This window comes from Rhinoderma darwinii, chromosome 3, assembly GCF_050947455.1.
Source record: "Rhinoderma darwinii isolate aRhiDar2 chromosome 3, aRhiDar2.hap1, whole genome shotgun sequence".
Lineage (NCBI taxonomy): Eukaryota > Metazoa > Chordata > Amphibia > Anura > Rhinodermatidae > Rhinoderma > Rhinoderma darwinii.
Window position 1 is genome coordinate 81,470,354 of NC_134689.1, and position 17,515 is coordinate 81,487,868.

Here is a 17,515-nt window from a genome sequence, read left to right on the forward strand (position 1 = left end):
ACCATTCTTCTGCTCTGCGTTTTTGTACCTCGCTCATCTCCTGGTTTGACTCGGCTCGTTCACCTCGCTTGTTGCTCACGGTGTTCCCGTGGGCAACTTCCCCATTTCCCTGGCTTTTTTGTACCCTTGTCTGTTTGTCTGTCGTGCACCTATTGAGTGTAGGGACCGTCGACCAGTTGTACCCCGTCGCCTAGGGCGGGTCGTTGCAAGTAGGCAGGGACTGAGTGGTGGGTAGATTAGGGCTCCCTTGTCTGTTTCCCTACCCCGACATTACATAATCACAAGCCCATATACCTAGTCTACCCTGGTCCCTGACACTACTATGGACCCCCTTGAGACCCTGGCTCAGCAAATGCAGGGCCTCTCCCTACAGGTCCAGGCCCTGGCTTAGAGGGACAACCAGCCTGATGTTACCCTGGTAGTGCCCCTCACCTCTTGAACCCCACCTCAAGTTGCCTGACTGGTTCTCAGGGGACCGGAAGACTTTTTTTTCCTTTCGGGAGAGTTGTAGGCTCTATTTTCGCTTAAAGCCCCACTCCTCTGGTTCTGAGAGTCAGCGGGTGGGTATAATTATGTCCCGGCTCCAGGACGGGCCCCAAGAATGGGCCTTCTCCTTGGCTCCTGACGCCCCTGAACTTTCCTCCGTTGATCTTTTCTTTTCTGCTCTCGGGCTCATTTATGACGAGACTGACAAGACTGCCTTTGCCGAGAGTCAGCTGGTGACCTTACGTCAGGGTAAGAGACCTGTTGAGGAGTATTGTTTTGACTTTAGGAAGTGGTGCGTAGCTTCTCGGTGGAATGACCCTGCCTTAAGGTGCCAGTTTAGATTTGGTCTGTCGAACGCCCTAAAAGACCTGCTAGTTAGCTATCCCTCTTCTGACTCCCTAGATCAGGTTATGGCTTTAGCGGTACGACTTGACCGACGTCTCAGGGAACGACGACTTGAACGTGTTTGTGTTTTCTCCTCTGACTCCCCCATGCCTCCCGAGGTTCCGTTGCTTCGTTCTTCCACGGAAGACTCGGAGGTACCTATGCAACTCGGGGCCTCCGTGTCCCCCCAACAACGTAGAGAGTTCCGCAGGAAGAATGGTCTCTGCTTCTACTGTGGGGATGACAAGCATCAAGTGAACAACTGTCCTAGGCGTAAGAATAAGCAGCCGGAAGAACTTCCGCGCCTAAGTGACCATCGGGGAGGTCACTTGGGCGCACAGGTATTTCCCGTAAATATGAAACGTAGTAAAATCTTGCTTCCCTTTCAGGTCTCTTTTGGTGGTAGGTCTGCTACCGGCAGTGCCTTCGTGGATTCAGGGTCTTCTGCTAATATTATGTCTGTGGAATTTGCTATGTCTCTAGCTATGCCATTGATTGATTTGCCTAAACCTGTACCGGTAGTGGGTATCGACTCCACTCCTCTTGTTAATGGTTATTTTACACAGCATACCCGTTTTTGAACTCCTTGTGGGCTCCATGCATTTGGAGCAGTGCTCTGTACTGGTGATGCAGGGATTATCGTCCGATTTGGTTTTAGGCCTTCCCTGGTTGCAGTTGCATAATCCCACTTTTGACTGGAATACTGGGGATCTTACCAAATGGGGTAATGAATGCATGACGTTATGTTTTCCTGTTAATTCTATTTCTCTCCCTGAGGAGGTGAACACTCTACCTGAGTTTGTTCAGGACTTCGCTGATGTTTTCTCTAAAGAGGCCTCCGAAGTGTTACCACCTCATAGAGAATACGATTGCGCAATTGATTTGGTACCAGGAGCTAAGCTCCCTAAGGGTAGGATATTTAATCTCTCTTGTCCCGAACGTGAAGCGTTGAGAGAGTATATCCAGGAATGCCTGGCCAAGGGTTACATTCGCCCCTCAGGTAGGTGCTGTCTTCTATTTCGTAGGGAAGAAGGATAGTGGTCTTAGGCAGTGCATTGACTACCGAAACTTGAATAAGGTCACTGTAAGGAACCAGTATCCCCTTCCTTTGATTCCTGATCTCTTCAATCAGGTTCAGGGGCCCAATGGTTCTCTAAGTTTGATCTACGGGGGGCTTATAACCTTATCCGCATCAAAGAGGGGGATGAGTGGAAGACTGCATTTAACACGCCGGAAGGTCATTTAGAATACCTCGTCATGCCCTTTGGGTTGTGTAATGCTCCCGAGGTCTTCCAGAATTTCATAAATGAGGTTTTAAGAGACTACCTGGGGGTATTTCTTGTAGTGTACCTTGATGACATACTTGTGTTTTCCAAGGACTGGTCCTCCCACATTGAGCATGTCAGGAAGGTGCTCCAGGCCCTTCGGGAAAACAAACTGTTTGCTAAGACCGAAAAATGTGTGTTTGGGGTGCAGGAGATACCGTTTTTGGGTCAAATCCTCACTCCTCATGAATTCCGCATGGTCCCCGCCAAGGTCCAGGCTGTGGCGGAATGGGTCCAACCTGCCTCCCTGAAGGCGTTACAGTGCTTTCTGGGGTTCGCTAATTATTACAGGAGATTTATTGCTAACTTCTCGGTCATCGCTAAGCCTCTTACGGATCTCACTCGCAAAGGTGCTGATCTCCTCCACTGGCCTCCTGAGGCTGTCCAGGCTTTTGAGGTCCTTAAGAAGTGCTTTATCTCGGCCCCAGTGCTGGTTCAGCCCAACCAAATGAAGCCATTTATCGTGGAGGTTGACGCATCCGAGGTGGGAGTGGGGGCTGTCTTGTCCCAGGGTACCAGGTCCCTCACCCATCTCCACCCCTGTGCCTACTTCTCCAGGAAGTTTTCGCCCACTGAGAGTAACTATGATATTGGCAACCGCGAACTCTTAGCTATTAAATGGGCATTTGAAGAGTGGCGCCACTTCCTGGAGGGGGCTAGGCACCAGGTAACGGTCCTTACCGACCACAAGAATCTGGTTTTCCTAGAATCTGCCCGGAGGCTAAACCCGAGACAAGCTCGATGGGCGTTATTTTTTACCAGATTCAACTTTTTGGTCACCTATAGGGCTGGGTCTAAAAATATTAAGGCTGATGCACTGTCGCGTAGCTTCATGGCCAGCCCTCCTTCGGAGGAAGATCCTGCTTGTGTTTTGCCTCCAGGTATAATTATTTCCTCTATTGATTCTGATTTAGTCTCTGAAATTGCGGCTGATCAAGGTTCAGCTCCCGGGAACCTTCCTGAGAACAAGCTGTTTGTTCCCCTGCAATTCCGGCTAAGGGTACTTAGGGAAAATCATGACTCTGCACTATCTGGCCATCCAGGCATCCTGGGTACCAAGCACCTCATTGCCAGAAACTATTGGTGGCCTGTGTTGCTCAAAGACGTTAAGGCCTACGTCGCCGCTTGTGAAGTTTGTGCTAGGTCCAAGACTCCCAGGTCCCGACCAGCGGGCTTACTATGTTCTTTGCCCGTTCCCCAGTGACCTTGGACCCATATCTCCATGGATTTAATCACCGATTTGCCTCTATCTCAAGGCAAGTCGGTGGTGTGGGTTGTAGTAGACCGCTTCAGTAAGATGTGCCACTTTGTGCCCCTCAAGAAACTACCCAATGCTAAGACGTTAGCTACCTTGTTTGTCAAACAAATCCTGCGTCTCCATGGGGTTCCTGTCAATATTGTTTCTGACAGAGGGGTACAATTTGTTTCATTGTTTTGGAGGGCCTTCTGTAAAAAGTTGGAGATTGATCTGTCCTTCTCCTCTGCCTTCCATCCTGAAACTAATGGCCAAACTGAGAGGACTAATCAGTCTCTAGAACAATATTTAAGGTGTTTTATCTCTGACTGTCAATATGATTGGGTCTCATTCATTCCCCTCGCCGAATTTTCCCTTAATAACCGGGTCAGTAACTCGTCAGGGGTCTCCCCCTTTTTCTGTAATTTTGGGCTTAATCCACGGTTCTCCTCCGTTTCACCTGGTAGTTTCAACAATCCCGAGGTAGATGTCGTTCATCGGGAACTGTGCACAGTCTGGGCCCAGGTTCAGAAGAACCTAGAGGCGTCCCAGAGCATACAAAAGACTCAGGCAGATAGAAGACGTTCTGCTAACCCCTTGTTTGTGGTCGGGGATCTGGTGTGGCTATCGTCAAAAAATTTACGCCTTAAAGTCCCGTCCAAGAAGTTTGCTCCCCGGTTTATAGGGCCATACAAGGTCATTGAAGTCCTTAACCCTGTCTCCTTCCGACTGGAGTTGCCCCCGTCTTTTCGAGTACACGACGTGTTTCATGACTCCCTCCTTAAACCCTGCTCCCCGTCCTTGGCTCCCTCGAGGAAACCTCCGGTCCCTGTTCTCACCCCTGAGGGGGTAGAATTCGAGGTGGCCAAGATTGTGGACAGCAGGATGGTCCAAGAGTCCCTCCAGTACCTGGTCCATTGGAGGGGATACAGGCCTGAGGAGAGGACTTGGGTACCCGCCCGGGATGTTCACGCTGGTGTATTGCTCAGGAGGTTCCACCTTCGTTTCCCCAATAAACCAGGTCCACCTAGAAAGGGTCCGGTGGCCCCTCATAAAAGGGGGGTACTGTAAAGGATCTGCCAGACACAACTTCTGTGTCGACGCCCATAGGTAATCAGTCTGCACCTGCTTCTATGTCTGTGAGACCGACTCCATCTTCCACCACCCAGGATGGCAGGCTTAGGAGTGGGAGAGCCTATCACAGCCTGGCCAGACGGAGCTAGCTCCCGCCCTCTGTCTATTTATACCTGCCTTTCCTGTTCCTCCTTTGCTTGTGATTCTTCTCTGTTGGTTTCCTGGCCCTGCTGCAGCTTCTTGAACTACTGATCCTCTGCTTGTGATTGACCTTGGCTTTACTGACCATTCTTCTGCTCTGCGTTTTTGTACCTCGCTCATCTCCTGGTTTAACTCGGCTCGTTCACCTCGCTTGTTGCTCACGGTGTTCCCGTGGGCAACTTCCCCATTTCCCTGGCTTCTTTGTACCCTTGTCTGTTTGTCTGTCGTGCACCTATTGAGTGTAGGGACCGTCGACCAGTTGTACCCCGTCGCCTAGGGCGGGTCGTTGCAAGTAGGCAGGGACTGAGTGACGGGTAGATTAGGGCTCACTTGTCTGTTTCCCTACCCCGACATTACAGCCGCTCATTAGTGCAGCGCCGGCCGCATCACCTCATACTGACCGCGCACGCACTTCCTGTCAGGAGCGGGGCAATGACTGTATTACACAGCCCCAGCACCGCTGGCGGAGATCAGAGAAACCTCTCCTCTCCGCCGTTATTCCTGTGAATGCTGTGATCACAGCGGACTGCAGCATTCAGGGGAAAATGAGAAGGGGGGATGCCCCTTGGATCGCGTCACAGGTAATTCCTGTGACGCGATTGAGGGACATACCATATATGGGCAGATAGCCCCGGGTCCATTGAAGGACCCCAGGGCTGTCCTACCATATTTCCTGTTGTTAGGGCATACTTAGGTATGTCCTAACAACTGCCTGTGTACTATCAGTACACAGGCTAATGTACTGTAATATAGATATATGCCAGTATATTAAAGTTTCAAAAATAAAGTAAAAACATAGTAATGTTAAATTTAAAAAAATACACATACACCTTTTTTACAATAAACATTAAAATAAGTCTCAATACATAAAATATACACACATTCAGTATTGGCGCGGCCGTAATAACCTGCACAACAATTTTTTTGCATCATTTATAGTGTATGCTGTAAAAAAATAAAATAAAAACTGCTTTCTATCACTTATTGTGAGGCACGAGGTGTGATGAATTTAACCTCCATGTGCCTCACATTAATACTAATTAACCCCATCATGTACCTTACACATTAACCCATTATGACTGAGAAACATGATGGGGTTAATTACTATTAATGTGAGGCACATGGAGGTTAAATTCATCATCACACCACGCGCCTCATATCAGAAAATGGAACAACTTTTTTTTTTAAATACTGTTGGCAAAAGTATCGAATTGATATCGAAATCGCAATACTAAACGAAGAATCGGTATCAAAGTCCACAGTCTGGTATCGTGACATCCCTACCCCTTACCATCTGCTTTTTTAGATGAATCTATATATAGCTATTAACAATATGGTCTGATAAAAACGTTGGCCTTAAGATTGAATATATATTAGTCCCAGTTCTGGGTGTATGTGCAGCGTAGGTTTCCACCTTACAGAGGTCGCCTTGTCGTGGCAGGTGGGCAAACACTTTTTGATCAAAATGTGCACTAAGAACCTCCCTATTATAAGTAGATTTAGCAGTAATGCATATTAATTTATATTTAGTGGTTTAGGTGGCATTAGTGTCGCAGTGTGCTGTCACCATTCTTTTTCTGCTGTATAATATATATATATATATATATATATATATATATATATCCAAAAAAGAGAACGTGAAGCAGCACTCAAATAAAGTGAATTTATTCATCCAACATGGAACCACAATGTTTCACCTCCTCTATGAAGGCATTTGACTTGAAAATGCCTTCATAGAGGAGGTGAAACGTTGTGGTTCCATTTTGGATGAATAAATTCACTTTATTTGAGTGCTGCTTCACGTTCTCTTTTTTGGATATCTAACACATAAGGAGAGGTCACTCCTTTATTTTTGAAGCTTTGCACCAGCCTAGTCAGGCATTTGTTCACAGTGCTGCTCCAATCCTCTGCTTTTTTCTATATATATATATATATATATATATATATATATATATTTATATATATATATATATATATACACACACACACATGATCTTAAAGAGTTAAAAAATATCTATATATTAGTTTGAAATATTCTCTTGCAGAGGGTCGACACGGAAGACAGAAGCAATAAAAGCTGACATTTCTTGCTGGCTGCATGCTGTTCTGCTCAGCTGGGTTTGGCAGCTCTCACTGCCTTCCCAACGCGCGCTGTCGATTTTACCTCAGATGGCAGGGCAGGCACAGCAGTTGGTCTGATCGAAGAGTAAATGCAAACTGAAGCAAAAACTTCTTCCTTAAGCCCATTTTGAGTGTGCCTCTTGACTTCTGGTGAGATCTTAAGGGTGACCGAAACTGAATGAAATAGTTAAGCTGCTGTTTAAGAGTATTGCGTAGCTACTTATACTGCTTAAAATATCTACCAAGTGAATTTACAGAATCATTTAAACATCCATTATATTCTCTATTAAGAAGCATTTTTTAGGCCCACATAAGACTGCAGATATGTTTTGATGGTGAAGACCATAAATAAAACATATTTAACCTACAGAGCAGACACACCTATTGTATAAGGCCAGTTTTACACACAGCATTTTAACGCTTCTTTTCATTAGCGCTTTTTTGCACATGGAAAAAAAAGCATGTACAGAATGACACTAAATAAAAACTGCCACTAAAAGTGCATGTAAAAACTAATGGCATTTTCTTAAATGCGTTTTGAAACACATAAAAAACATTTGTGTGAAGGAGGCTATAGGTACTATTACACAAAGGACAAATATTCTTGGACTAGATGCCAGGACAGTCTTCTGTACATGCATCTTCCCAATGCCAACCCTACATTTTAGACAAGATTGGTGTCTATGGGGTAGCTCTTTACTAAAAACGTATTACCCTGAAATTCTGACCAGAAACTAACAGACAAATGTACTGGAACCACTCTGCCCAATAGTTTAGATCTAATCTTTATCTATGCCGAATACTCATTTACAGGTAGGTGATATTAAACTGTATTCAAGCAGGCCATATGTAGTGGACAACATCTTCATGGTCTTCGTTATTTAGAATCATTTGTAATTAATCGCTCCGGTGTCTGAAAAATTTGGGGAAACTACTTATAAGCTTTTAGCAGTTTTTTTTAGGTGAAGGAGTAAAAGAGAGTTTTTTAGGTGAAAGGTGGAAGGGGAAAAAAAAGAATGTTTACCTAACAGTTTTTTTTACTGTAGTAACTATTAGATAAACGTATTTGGGCTTTTTTTCTCATTCACCTAATCCAGTATTAAGGTAATTCTATTATACTATGCATTCGTAAAAATAGTCAGATAATTGAAATGGTCAACAGCCACAAATCGTAGAACGGCATAAAGCAAACAAAAACACACAAAATAACATATTCAGTATAAGCAGAGAATTTTTGATTCCTCAGTGGTTTATTTGCTTCAGACCATGTGTTTGTTTACATCAAGTATCTCATGCAATAAATGAAACAAGCACGGATCCGGATAACATTCCGCCTTCATTAACGTGAGAGAAATTAGGGCGGGCAAAAAAAATTATTAAAAACTATAAATGAGCAGAAGCAAGAGGGGATGAAATCTATTAAATGAGAGATTTTCTTTCAAACAAAATACAATCAAAAAGTTTTAGTAAAAAAAAAAATATCTAAAAGTAATACCTAATAATATTCTGATAAAAGATGAAATCATCAGAACAGAGAGTATAAATGATAAGTAATACATTGAGGCCGTTGATGTCCTCGTGTCCTGATAAGAAATATGCTACGGTATTTCAGAAACAACAATTGGGTGATACAGAACGGGTGTCTCAACACTGTCCTGCAGATTAGCATTACGCTTGTACTATGGATATATGGACAGCAGTCTAGCAGCTTAAGTGAGAAGGCATTGCCTGAGGGACTGTGTGGGGAGCTGGTAGCCTACTGGCTCAGCTGGTGAAGCATCTGGATTGTAGCAAAATATCTTTTATCCTAGCGACAGTGTCAGTTATTTAAACACATAGTGCAAAAATTGTCAGCTGATATGGACGGCAGTAATAGAACATCCCGGATGAAAGAGATTAGCTCTGACAGTGAAGGAGGTGAGAAGGTCCTCCTGAGAGATCTGAAGGTGTTTCCTATTGATATGAAAAGACACAGTGCAGTCTTTTGTGTGAGAGCTTTAGTGATCAGCAAATTAGATGTAATTAGAGTACACACAGGCAACAGGATGCCCTTCTTGTCTCTTCATCCTGCTGAGATGGATCTCCCTTGTATTATCACGTACAAAATATTCCAAAGCACATTTCTGCTCTTCACTAAGAAGTGGAGCTGTCACCCACAACAAATAACTGTCCATTCTCATCAATATAGATGAAGAATATATAGTAAATCATGTGTTGTAGGATGCAAGGACAATAATACTTATATATATATATACACACACTGTTTATCATACATAATATAATGTACATTATGTATATTTTATGTTTATTCCCTACAATCCAGCATCCTGTCTGGTTATGATCAGTTGCCATACAACAGCCCCTGTGTGATACTTAGGGTGGCCATACACATTAGAGGAAAGTGGGCCAAAGCCATCAATTGCGATGGGACTGGCCGACTATCTGACGTGTAGACAATGTAATGTGTATGGAAATGTCCTGCAATCTCTGCTGACGGCAAATGTCGGTACAAAGAGGGATCGGGCATGTTGTCTGTCTGTTGCTTGGCAGTGGCTTATTCTCCCCTCCAATTGAAAACACGTGCACGTGTATGAGGGAATCAGGAGGTACAGTTGCCAGCCAATCAAGCATTTGTTCCACAGCTATTCTAAATGTATGGGGAGCTTAAAGTGAACCTGTCAGCATAAAGCATGTGGGACTGTTATGTGGTATAAAGAAATGAAATTTTAAACGTTGCGCCGCTCACATTCTGCTGGAAGGAAGGCGTCCGGCATATTCATGAGCTGCCACTCCCTTTGCCCAGCTACCGATGATTGACAGTTTTGTCTCTAAGCACAGTAATAAAGAAAAATCATCGGCGAATGACAGGTGGGAACTATCTATACTATAAAAGCCAATGTCTGTCTGTCTGTCCTCTATAGGCATCCAAACGTCTGAACCATTTGATCCCAAATTTGGCAAATACGTACATCGAGTGTCCTGGAAGGTTTTCAAAAATGTCCTGACCTTGTATTTGTTCTCTGTTATCAGCCATTATCACAGGATTACAATCCAATACTATAAAAGCAAAAGCGTATGTCTGTCATCTATAGGCGTCCAAACGCATTAACCATTTCACACCAAATTTGGCACTTAGGGATATCGGGTGTCTGGGAAGGTTTTTGTAGAGGACCCGACCTCGCCGTTCTTCTCTGTTATCAGCCATTATCACAGAATGACAATCCAATACTATAAAAGTGAATACAGATATTCGCTTTACAGTGGAGCAGTTGCCCATAGCGACCAGATTACTACTTTCAAATACTATTTTCAAAGGGGCCTTGGAATGATGATAACTGGAATTAGTGCACTTTACTAGATAATCCTAAATGGGAAGGTAAAGTGGAGCAGTTGCCAATAGAAACCAATCAGATTACTACTTTTATTTTCAAAGGTGGCCTTGGACAGGTGAGAGCTGGAATCTGATTAGTTGCTATAGGCAACTGCCTCATTTTTCTTTTACACCAGTCTAGATAAACTATCCCCCATTGCATCTTATGCTTTTTGGGGACATATTAAAGCTTTCAGTCATAAATATTGAAGGGGGTGGCAACTGCCAGTTGATCTTCCTGACTTTGGACACACTAAGAAATCTTGAAAAATAAAACCAAGTCCAGTGGAGGCTTAAAGCCACTCTGCCCATGAGATTTTGATTTCACATTTCTAAAGTGTATTGCACTTGGCTTCTAAGCCAACCACTACACCTTCAGGATCTAAACTTAGCAAATTTAAACTCAACTAACCATTACTTTCATTTTGCAAAATGCAGCCAAAGAGAACTCCCTCAATTGGCAGGAAGTGGCCAGGAGGAAAGCTGCATCACGAGCTGCAGAGACTCCTCAGCAAACTCTTGCCCGACTGCAAGCTGATCAAATGAGTCATACTGCTGCTCCAGCTGCTGAAACGCCTCAGCAAACTCCAGCCCAGCTTTCTCAGGAACAGATCAGACAGGTGGCTCCCAGAAGTGCAGATACTTCTGCCCAAAATCAGGCCAAAAAGCAAGCTGATAGAGCACATTATGTTGTTCAGCACGCTAATGAGTGGGCTTTCATGCATGATGCTACTTTCATGCATGATCCAGCCATAGGCTATGGCCAACGTAGATTGCTTGTGATTGGCAAAATGGAAATTCCATGCACTTTCTGTGGTGCCTTAACGTTTCCCAAGGAGACACCAGGTATGTGCTGCTCTGGAGGCATGGCACAGACACCAGATTTGCCAACCACTTCGGTGCCGCTGCCTTGGATTAAGAGATTTTCTTAACAAAATCTGAAGTTACAACTGCTTTCACATGGCTTTATTTGAAGCAACTGAAGTCAGAGGCATTGGTTTCATGCCCACATTAAGAGCTTGTCCACATGTAACGAAATTGCTGCTGAAAATTTCTGCAGCAATTCCGTTGAAAGTAGCAGACATTCCGCTGTGGAAAAAACGCACCAATTCCTGCGTTTTTCACTGCAAAAGATGGTGTGTATTTTGCTGCGTTTTTTTCCAGTGTTGGGAGATGGTGACATCTCTGAAAAACTAGGCGATTCAGCCCAGTTTCTGCAGCAAGAACTGATATGCTGTGGTCCGAAAAATACGCACCGGTCAATTTCGGTTAAGAATTTCTACGCAGCGTGTGCATATTTGTTAAATCTCTGACCGGGCCAGAGGAAGTGTTACTACAAGAAATAGGATGTTGCCCAGTGGGATCATCCTCCCTCACCCCTTGTCTATGGACATTTTATGAGCTAAAATAAATTAATTTTTATGCAGGAGGATGTTGAGTTACCGCTTTCTTTTATGCTTTTCTTTGTATTGATGGGACCCCCACCTTGCTGCTACTGTATTCTGCTGCATATTTTCCGTCTGCAATTCCGTAAAATACCGAGCAATTCAACTACGTGTGGACAAGCCCTTGAGATACAAGGGCAGAAATCCTATCTCATTTGATCTCTTTTGCTCGTAGAGAATCAGGAACATGCATTCCTGCAGATCTGCTTCATGGCTGATGACTAGGGATGCTAATGCAAGCCACGGAAATTTCCCAGCTACCAAGCAGTAAACAATACTTAAATTACAGGAGATGCTACATCAGCATAATCCTTATGTCTATTTTAGGGCAGCAAATTGAAGAAATGCCCTCAGACAATAATAAGGTTGTTATCAGAGCAGATAAGGCAGCCCCTGGCCAGGATCCAAGCAGGTTCAATGCTCAAACCACTAATGAAGCTGCCATTTTTTCTTGCATGTACAGTTGTATGATGCCTGCTCCAGAGTTGGATCAGGTAAAAATCTTTATGTCTATGCACCTGGCAATAAAACTGAATGCTTGGGCTCTGCCATAGAGTCTTATGACTCCATCTCCTACCAGTTTAGCTATTAGGTATTTAGGAGGTTAAAAATGAAATAAACATTGTGTACCTGCCGGGGTATATAGGGCTACTAGCAATTCCCCTGTAAACAAAAAAAACGAGGGCATGGATTGGCCTCCTGGGCACCCTTGGAACAAATACAATGAACAGAGACAAACCGACACTTTATACCCGGGCAGCGCCAGGTACTTTTTCTAGTCATATATAAGTGACAGGACACTAAAATCAGTGTCTGTCGCTACTTTATGTTGCCCTTGGAAAGGGCAGTATAAAGTTGCGGACAGGTTCCCTTTAAGTGATAGAAGCAACAAGAAAAAGAACACATATGAGGCTGACTCATGAAATTCCTTTATGGAAGCTTTTATGTTAATTTGAGTTTCCCTTTAAGTTTTCTAAACGGTCATTTTTTAGCCTGATATGCATGGGGACTCAACAAGCTCCTCAGATTTCCTTTTTTATTTTCCTTTTCTTAAACATTCTTTTTGAAAATTGAAGATGTAGCCAAAAGTTTTCTTTCTTAAATCAGATATTTTTTTTTTACAAATATATAATCTGGGTGAAAACATGCGCTTTTTGACATTTTAAAACTTCTATGTTTAATACAACATTTTATTATTAGAGAATTTAAACATATTTCCACCTCTGAACACCATGTAAGAGTTTATATATAGAATCATTATACCTAAAAAGTTGAGTGACTTTGTAAATACTTATCTTCTATGGATGCTGAGTTACAACCTGTATTATAATCCAGAGCTGCATTCACAATTCTATAGGCTTGTTGGCTCAATATTTATACAGAGCTTGCTTTGTTGTATTGCACCCGGGTGAAGTGAAGATACCAGGCACTGTAGAGTAATCTGATGTGGCCCACTGAACTATAAGAGCAACAAGTTTTTAACTGTTCAATGACAACCAGAAGAATTGTGAATACACATCTGAAATATAATACAGGCTGTAAACTCAGGAACAGTGCAAGATAAGTAATAATATATTCAAAATGTTAGGTCGGTTTTGCAGGAGCCATATAATTTGAGCTAAGGAAGGGATATGATCCTGTACTGGTAAATCAGGAAAACCTTTATCACTTTGTAAAAAGCTTTTCTGATCACACAAGACAAGGATGAAGTCCCGTCCTAGGCTCTAATTATATGGCTCCCACCCGATGCCATAATGCGCTTATGTCCAATTGGCATTGCTCAGAAGTGGAGACACCCTTTAAGGCTTTATGACGCTATCACTCCATTGGATGTATTTAGAACTTTCTAAATCTCTATTTTTAGCGAATTTAACACAATGGTATTTTGTTGAGTAGATTGAGAACTACAATGACCTAATTTGTTTTTGCTACAGAATGTTCATTACAAATGTAACTACTTTTTACAACTTTTAACTTTTCCTTCTGTATGACTCTTTGTTATTGATATGTGGTCAATTCTAAAAATATCAAATCGAAGGCAGCCATTTTAAAGCAACCATTGCATTCACAAAAGATTTACCATATTTATATTCCCTAAATTAATATGGTATAATATCTTTTATCATCCATACCTGAGCATGTGATGGAGGCAAACCCCTTCGTATGTAAACTCCAAACAAGGCATCCTTTCCTAAAGAGATGTTAAATTTTAAGAACTGGGGCTGGGTAACATGAATATGTGATCGCCAAAACACCCCTGCTGGTACTTCTTGGGTGATTCGACGGCCAATTTCCACTTCTCCATTGTCTATGCTGCTGTTTCTTGTATTAGACCAAGGTCCTAGAAGACAAAACAATTATTTTATTTCTCAATTAGAACTGTATGATAAAAGGGACAGTACACTCTGCATTACATAGAGCACCATACATTACTTCTAGGAAGAAAGTCCTCAAGGATTTTTTTAATGCATTACCTTGACTTTCATCTTGACTTATTACCTCTGAAGAGGAAATTTGAATGGTTCTATTCCTATTCAAATTGGAGTTGAATAAGATATATGCTCATCAAAAGCAACCTTCACTAAGCACATCAAAGTAGCCAAGCAGCTGATCATAAAAAAACATAAAAATAAAACTCCATTTTAAGAAAGTGCAAACTGGGGAAGCTATAAGATCCATTTTCTCCATAAGCATGTGTAGATACAATATTTTCATTAGTATAACATTTTGCGCTTTAAGCAATCTTATAAATCATTAAAAAGTCCTAAATGACTAGAAATAAATGTGAAAGCTCAAATTAGGCTCCCAAGTCAATCAACTGGCTCTCCCGATGCTGTTACTTCCTTTAGATAATGGATTTAATTGTACATATCAACATAGTGACAGTAGAATAATGTGATGGGCAGTTCTTCTCAGGCGGGCCGAGCTGGTGAGGTGCCCCAGTTGCTAGTGAGACGCAGCTGGGAAGGCAGTTTTGCTAGAAGTTTTCATTTGCTGTAGAATAAGGTACTTAACCCTTTAGTAACCAGACATTTTTAGGCCTTAATGACCAAGCAATTTTTAAAGTTTTTCCATCATCGCATTCAAAGAGCTATAACTTTTTTTTTTTTTGCGTCGACATAGCTGTATAAGGTCTTGTTTTTTGCGGGACAAGTTGTATTTTTTTATTAGCACCATTTTGGGCTACATATAATTTATTGATTAACTTTTATTAACTTATTTGGGGCGGAATAGAAAAAAAAACAGCAATTTCGCCACTCATTGTTTTCCGTCCTCAATTTACGTCGTTTACCGTTTGGTATAAATAATACAATAACTTTAGTCAGCGGGTTATTGCAACGATATCAAATTTATATAGATTTTGTATGTTTTACTACTTTCACACAGTAAAAATACTTTTTTTTCAAAATTATTTATTTTTGTGTCTCCATATTTGAAGAGCCATAACAGATTTATTTTGCAGCCAATGCAGTTGTATAAGGGATTCTTTTATTTGCTTTTATTGGTACCATTTTGGAGTACATGCGACTTTTTATCACATTTTTTTTAAGGAAGGATTAACAGAAAACAACAATTCTTGCATTGTTTTTTATTTTATTTTTTTATAGCCTTCGCCGAGCGGGTTAAATAATGTGATAACTTTATAGTCGGGGTCGTTACGGTTGCAGCAATACCAAATATGTGTAACTTTTTTTTTTATAATAATAAAGCAGTTTGTAAGGGGAAAAAGTGGGTTTTTCATTTTTTTTTTTCACTTACATATTTATTATTAACTTTTTTACTAGTCCCACTAGGGGAATTCACTATGCGATCATCCAATCCCTTTTATAATACACTGCAATACTCCTGTATTGCAGCGTATTACTGTCGGTCTGTGTAAAACTGACAGGCATCTGCTAGGCTATGACTCTGGCATGGCCCAGCAGGAATTAACTAGAGGCAGACCTTTATTAGGCTCTCGGCTGCCATAGAAGACACCGGCACCCTGCGATATTACGCAGGGTACCAGTGAGGTGAGAGATGGAGTTCCCTCCCTATAAAACAACTCCGATGCGGCACACGCTATTGAGCGCTGCATCTGAGGGGTTAAACGGGTTGGATCGATACTGATATCGATCTCACCCGTTCAAGCAGGGATGCCCACAGTTGCTGAGAGCAGGGAGATTTAACTGCTCCCGGCACTGTTTATTTATTCTGATACAGCGCTGTATAAAGGCTACTGCATCAGAATAAAGCCCGTTAGTGGCTGCTGTAAAAACACCTATGGGCGGTCACTAACGGAAAATAAAAGATAAGCTCATTGCCCTGCAGGTATAGCAAATGGAAAACTCAGTTCATGGAGAGAACGCTGAGTTTGTCTTCAGGGAATCACATTGTAGATAAATTGCTACTTGTGTTTCTTCATCTAACTGACACCGTTCGTTAAAACACTCAAAATGTATTCAAGACATCTTAAAAATTGAAATGTGCACATCCAAAAAGACTTTGATTACTCTTTCAAACCACTTACTGGCTCTTATGATGTAGTAGGCGCATGGAGCAGCAGCGGCACACGACTGAAACCACACCCACACGTGGTGGCAAATGGCTGCACAATTTCACCACCACTTGGGGGCATGGGTTTAGTCGCAAACGGCGGCTGCCACTCCATGTATTTTCACCCTTAGTCAAAGCTAACCATAACCACAGACACCTGTGCTATGTGAAAAGCAAAAACAGTAGACTTAATCCTTACACAGCTGGTTCACTAATGAGTATAGGATTACAACCAATATATATATATATATATATACATACTGAATAGCAGAAAAACAACTCTGTAGACATAGTACAATAAATATTATACACCATCTTTGGATTTAATATAAATACATATGATCTGTTTTGAGCTAGTTACGCTGTTTACGTAATACACGACCATCTAACCTTTTTCATGGTCGGAAAACACCTAATTCAGCCGCAACACAGAGCGGCTGAATGGGGTTTAGGTGGCCCCGTTCTGGAGATAGGTATGGGTCCCAGAGGTGGGACCCGCATCTATCTGACATTTATGACATATCCGGCTCGTAATTACGGGCGTTTTTACGTTCGTGTGCATGAGGCCTGTCTGCTGAATGGTTGCTATACTTTGTCAGATGCTAGCAGTTTTGTATGTTCACATCTAAGCTTTACAGATGCCTTGAAAAATTTGTCAGTGTTTTTAAACAAACTTTGTTGTACAGCTGGAGAACTACAAGTACCAATATATTTACAAGGGTTTTTTTTTAGAGATGACATTCTGCTGGGCATGATATTCAGCTTTAACTAGTTTGATGAACTTTAAACTCTTTTTATCTCTGAGAATTCAGTGTCTTAGACCTTGTTTTTCTAAGTTAAGAATTGTGTTTCAAAGAAGTGTAATAAACAGCGGCAGACAACGGAGTAAACCACCCAGCGTCTTTCATTCCACTATAACGTGAAGAGGATATTAAATATATTAACAAGGATGAGTGAGTGTGGAAATATTAACATTGCTGTGAATCAGATTTTCACAGATGTTTGTCCTATTTTATAGCTTCATACTCTAATACATTTTATATATATTTTTCTATTAAAAACTCATCTTAAACTAAAATCTGTGAAGGCAAGAGATAGTTGATAAGGGGAATGGGCTGAAAGGCTTGATGTGAAGTTCATTTCACAGTGCTGGAAATATACACTGCAAATTTCATTGAAAAGCTTACATGAATTTAGTAGTTACTCTTTTATTAAACCATGTCCAGCATAAGAAAATAGAGGAAGGCACTGTGATTTCAGCCTTTAGCTTATAATCTGAGTAGAGAAGTCATTGTCCTATATTAATTATTATATTCATTAATACCTTGTATGTTTTTTG

At 41.9% G+C, this 17,515-nt stretch overlaps 1 protein-coding gene across 11 annotated transcripts in view; it reads right to left on the minus strand.

Moving 5' to 3' along the window:
• Positions 1–17,515, minus strand: part of TENM2 (teneurin transmembrane protein 2) — a 2,339,501-nt gene that overhangs the window by 346,334 nt on the left and 1,975,652 nt on the right. For all 11 annotated transcript variants that reach the window (XM_075856427.1, XM_075856426.1, XM_075856423.1 and 8 more), the window contains one exon: positions 13,773–13,981. In XM_075856427.1, the coding sequence (XP_075712542.1) occupies positions 13,773–13,981 (209 nt within the window). The remainder of the gene's footprint in view (positions 1–13,772; positions 13,982–17,515) is intronic.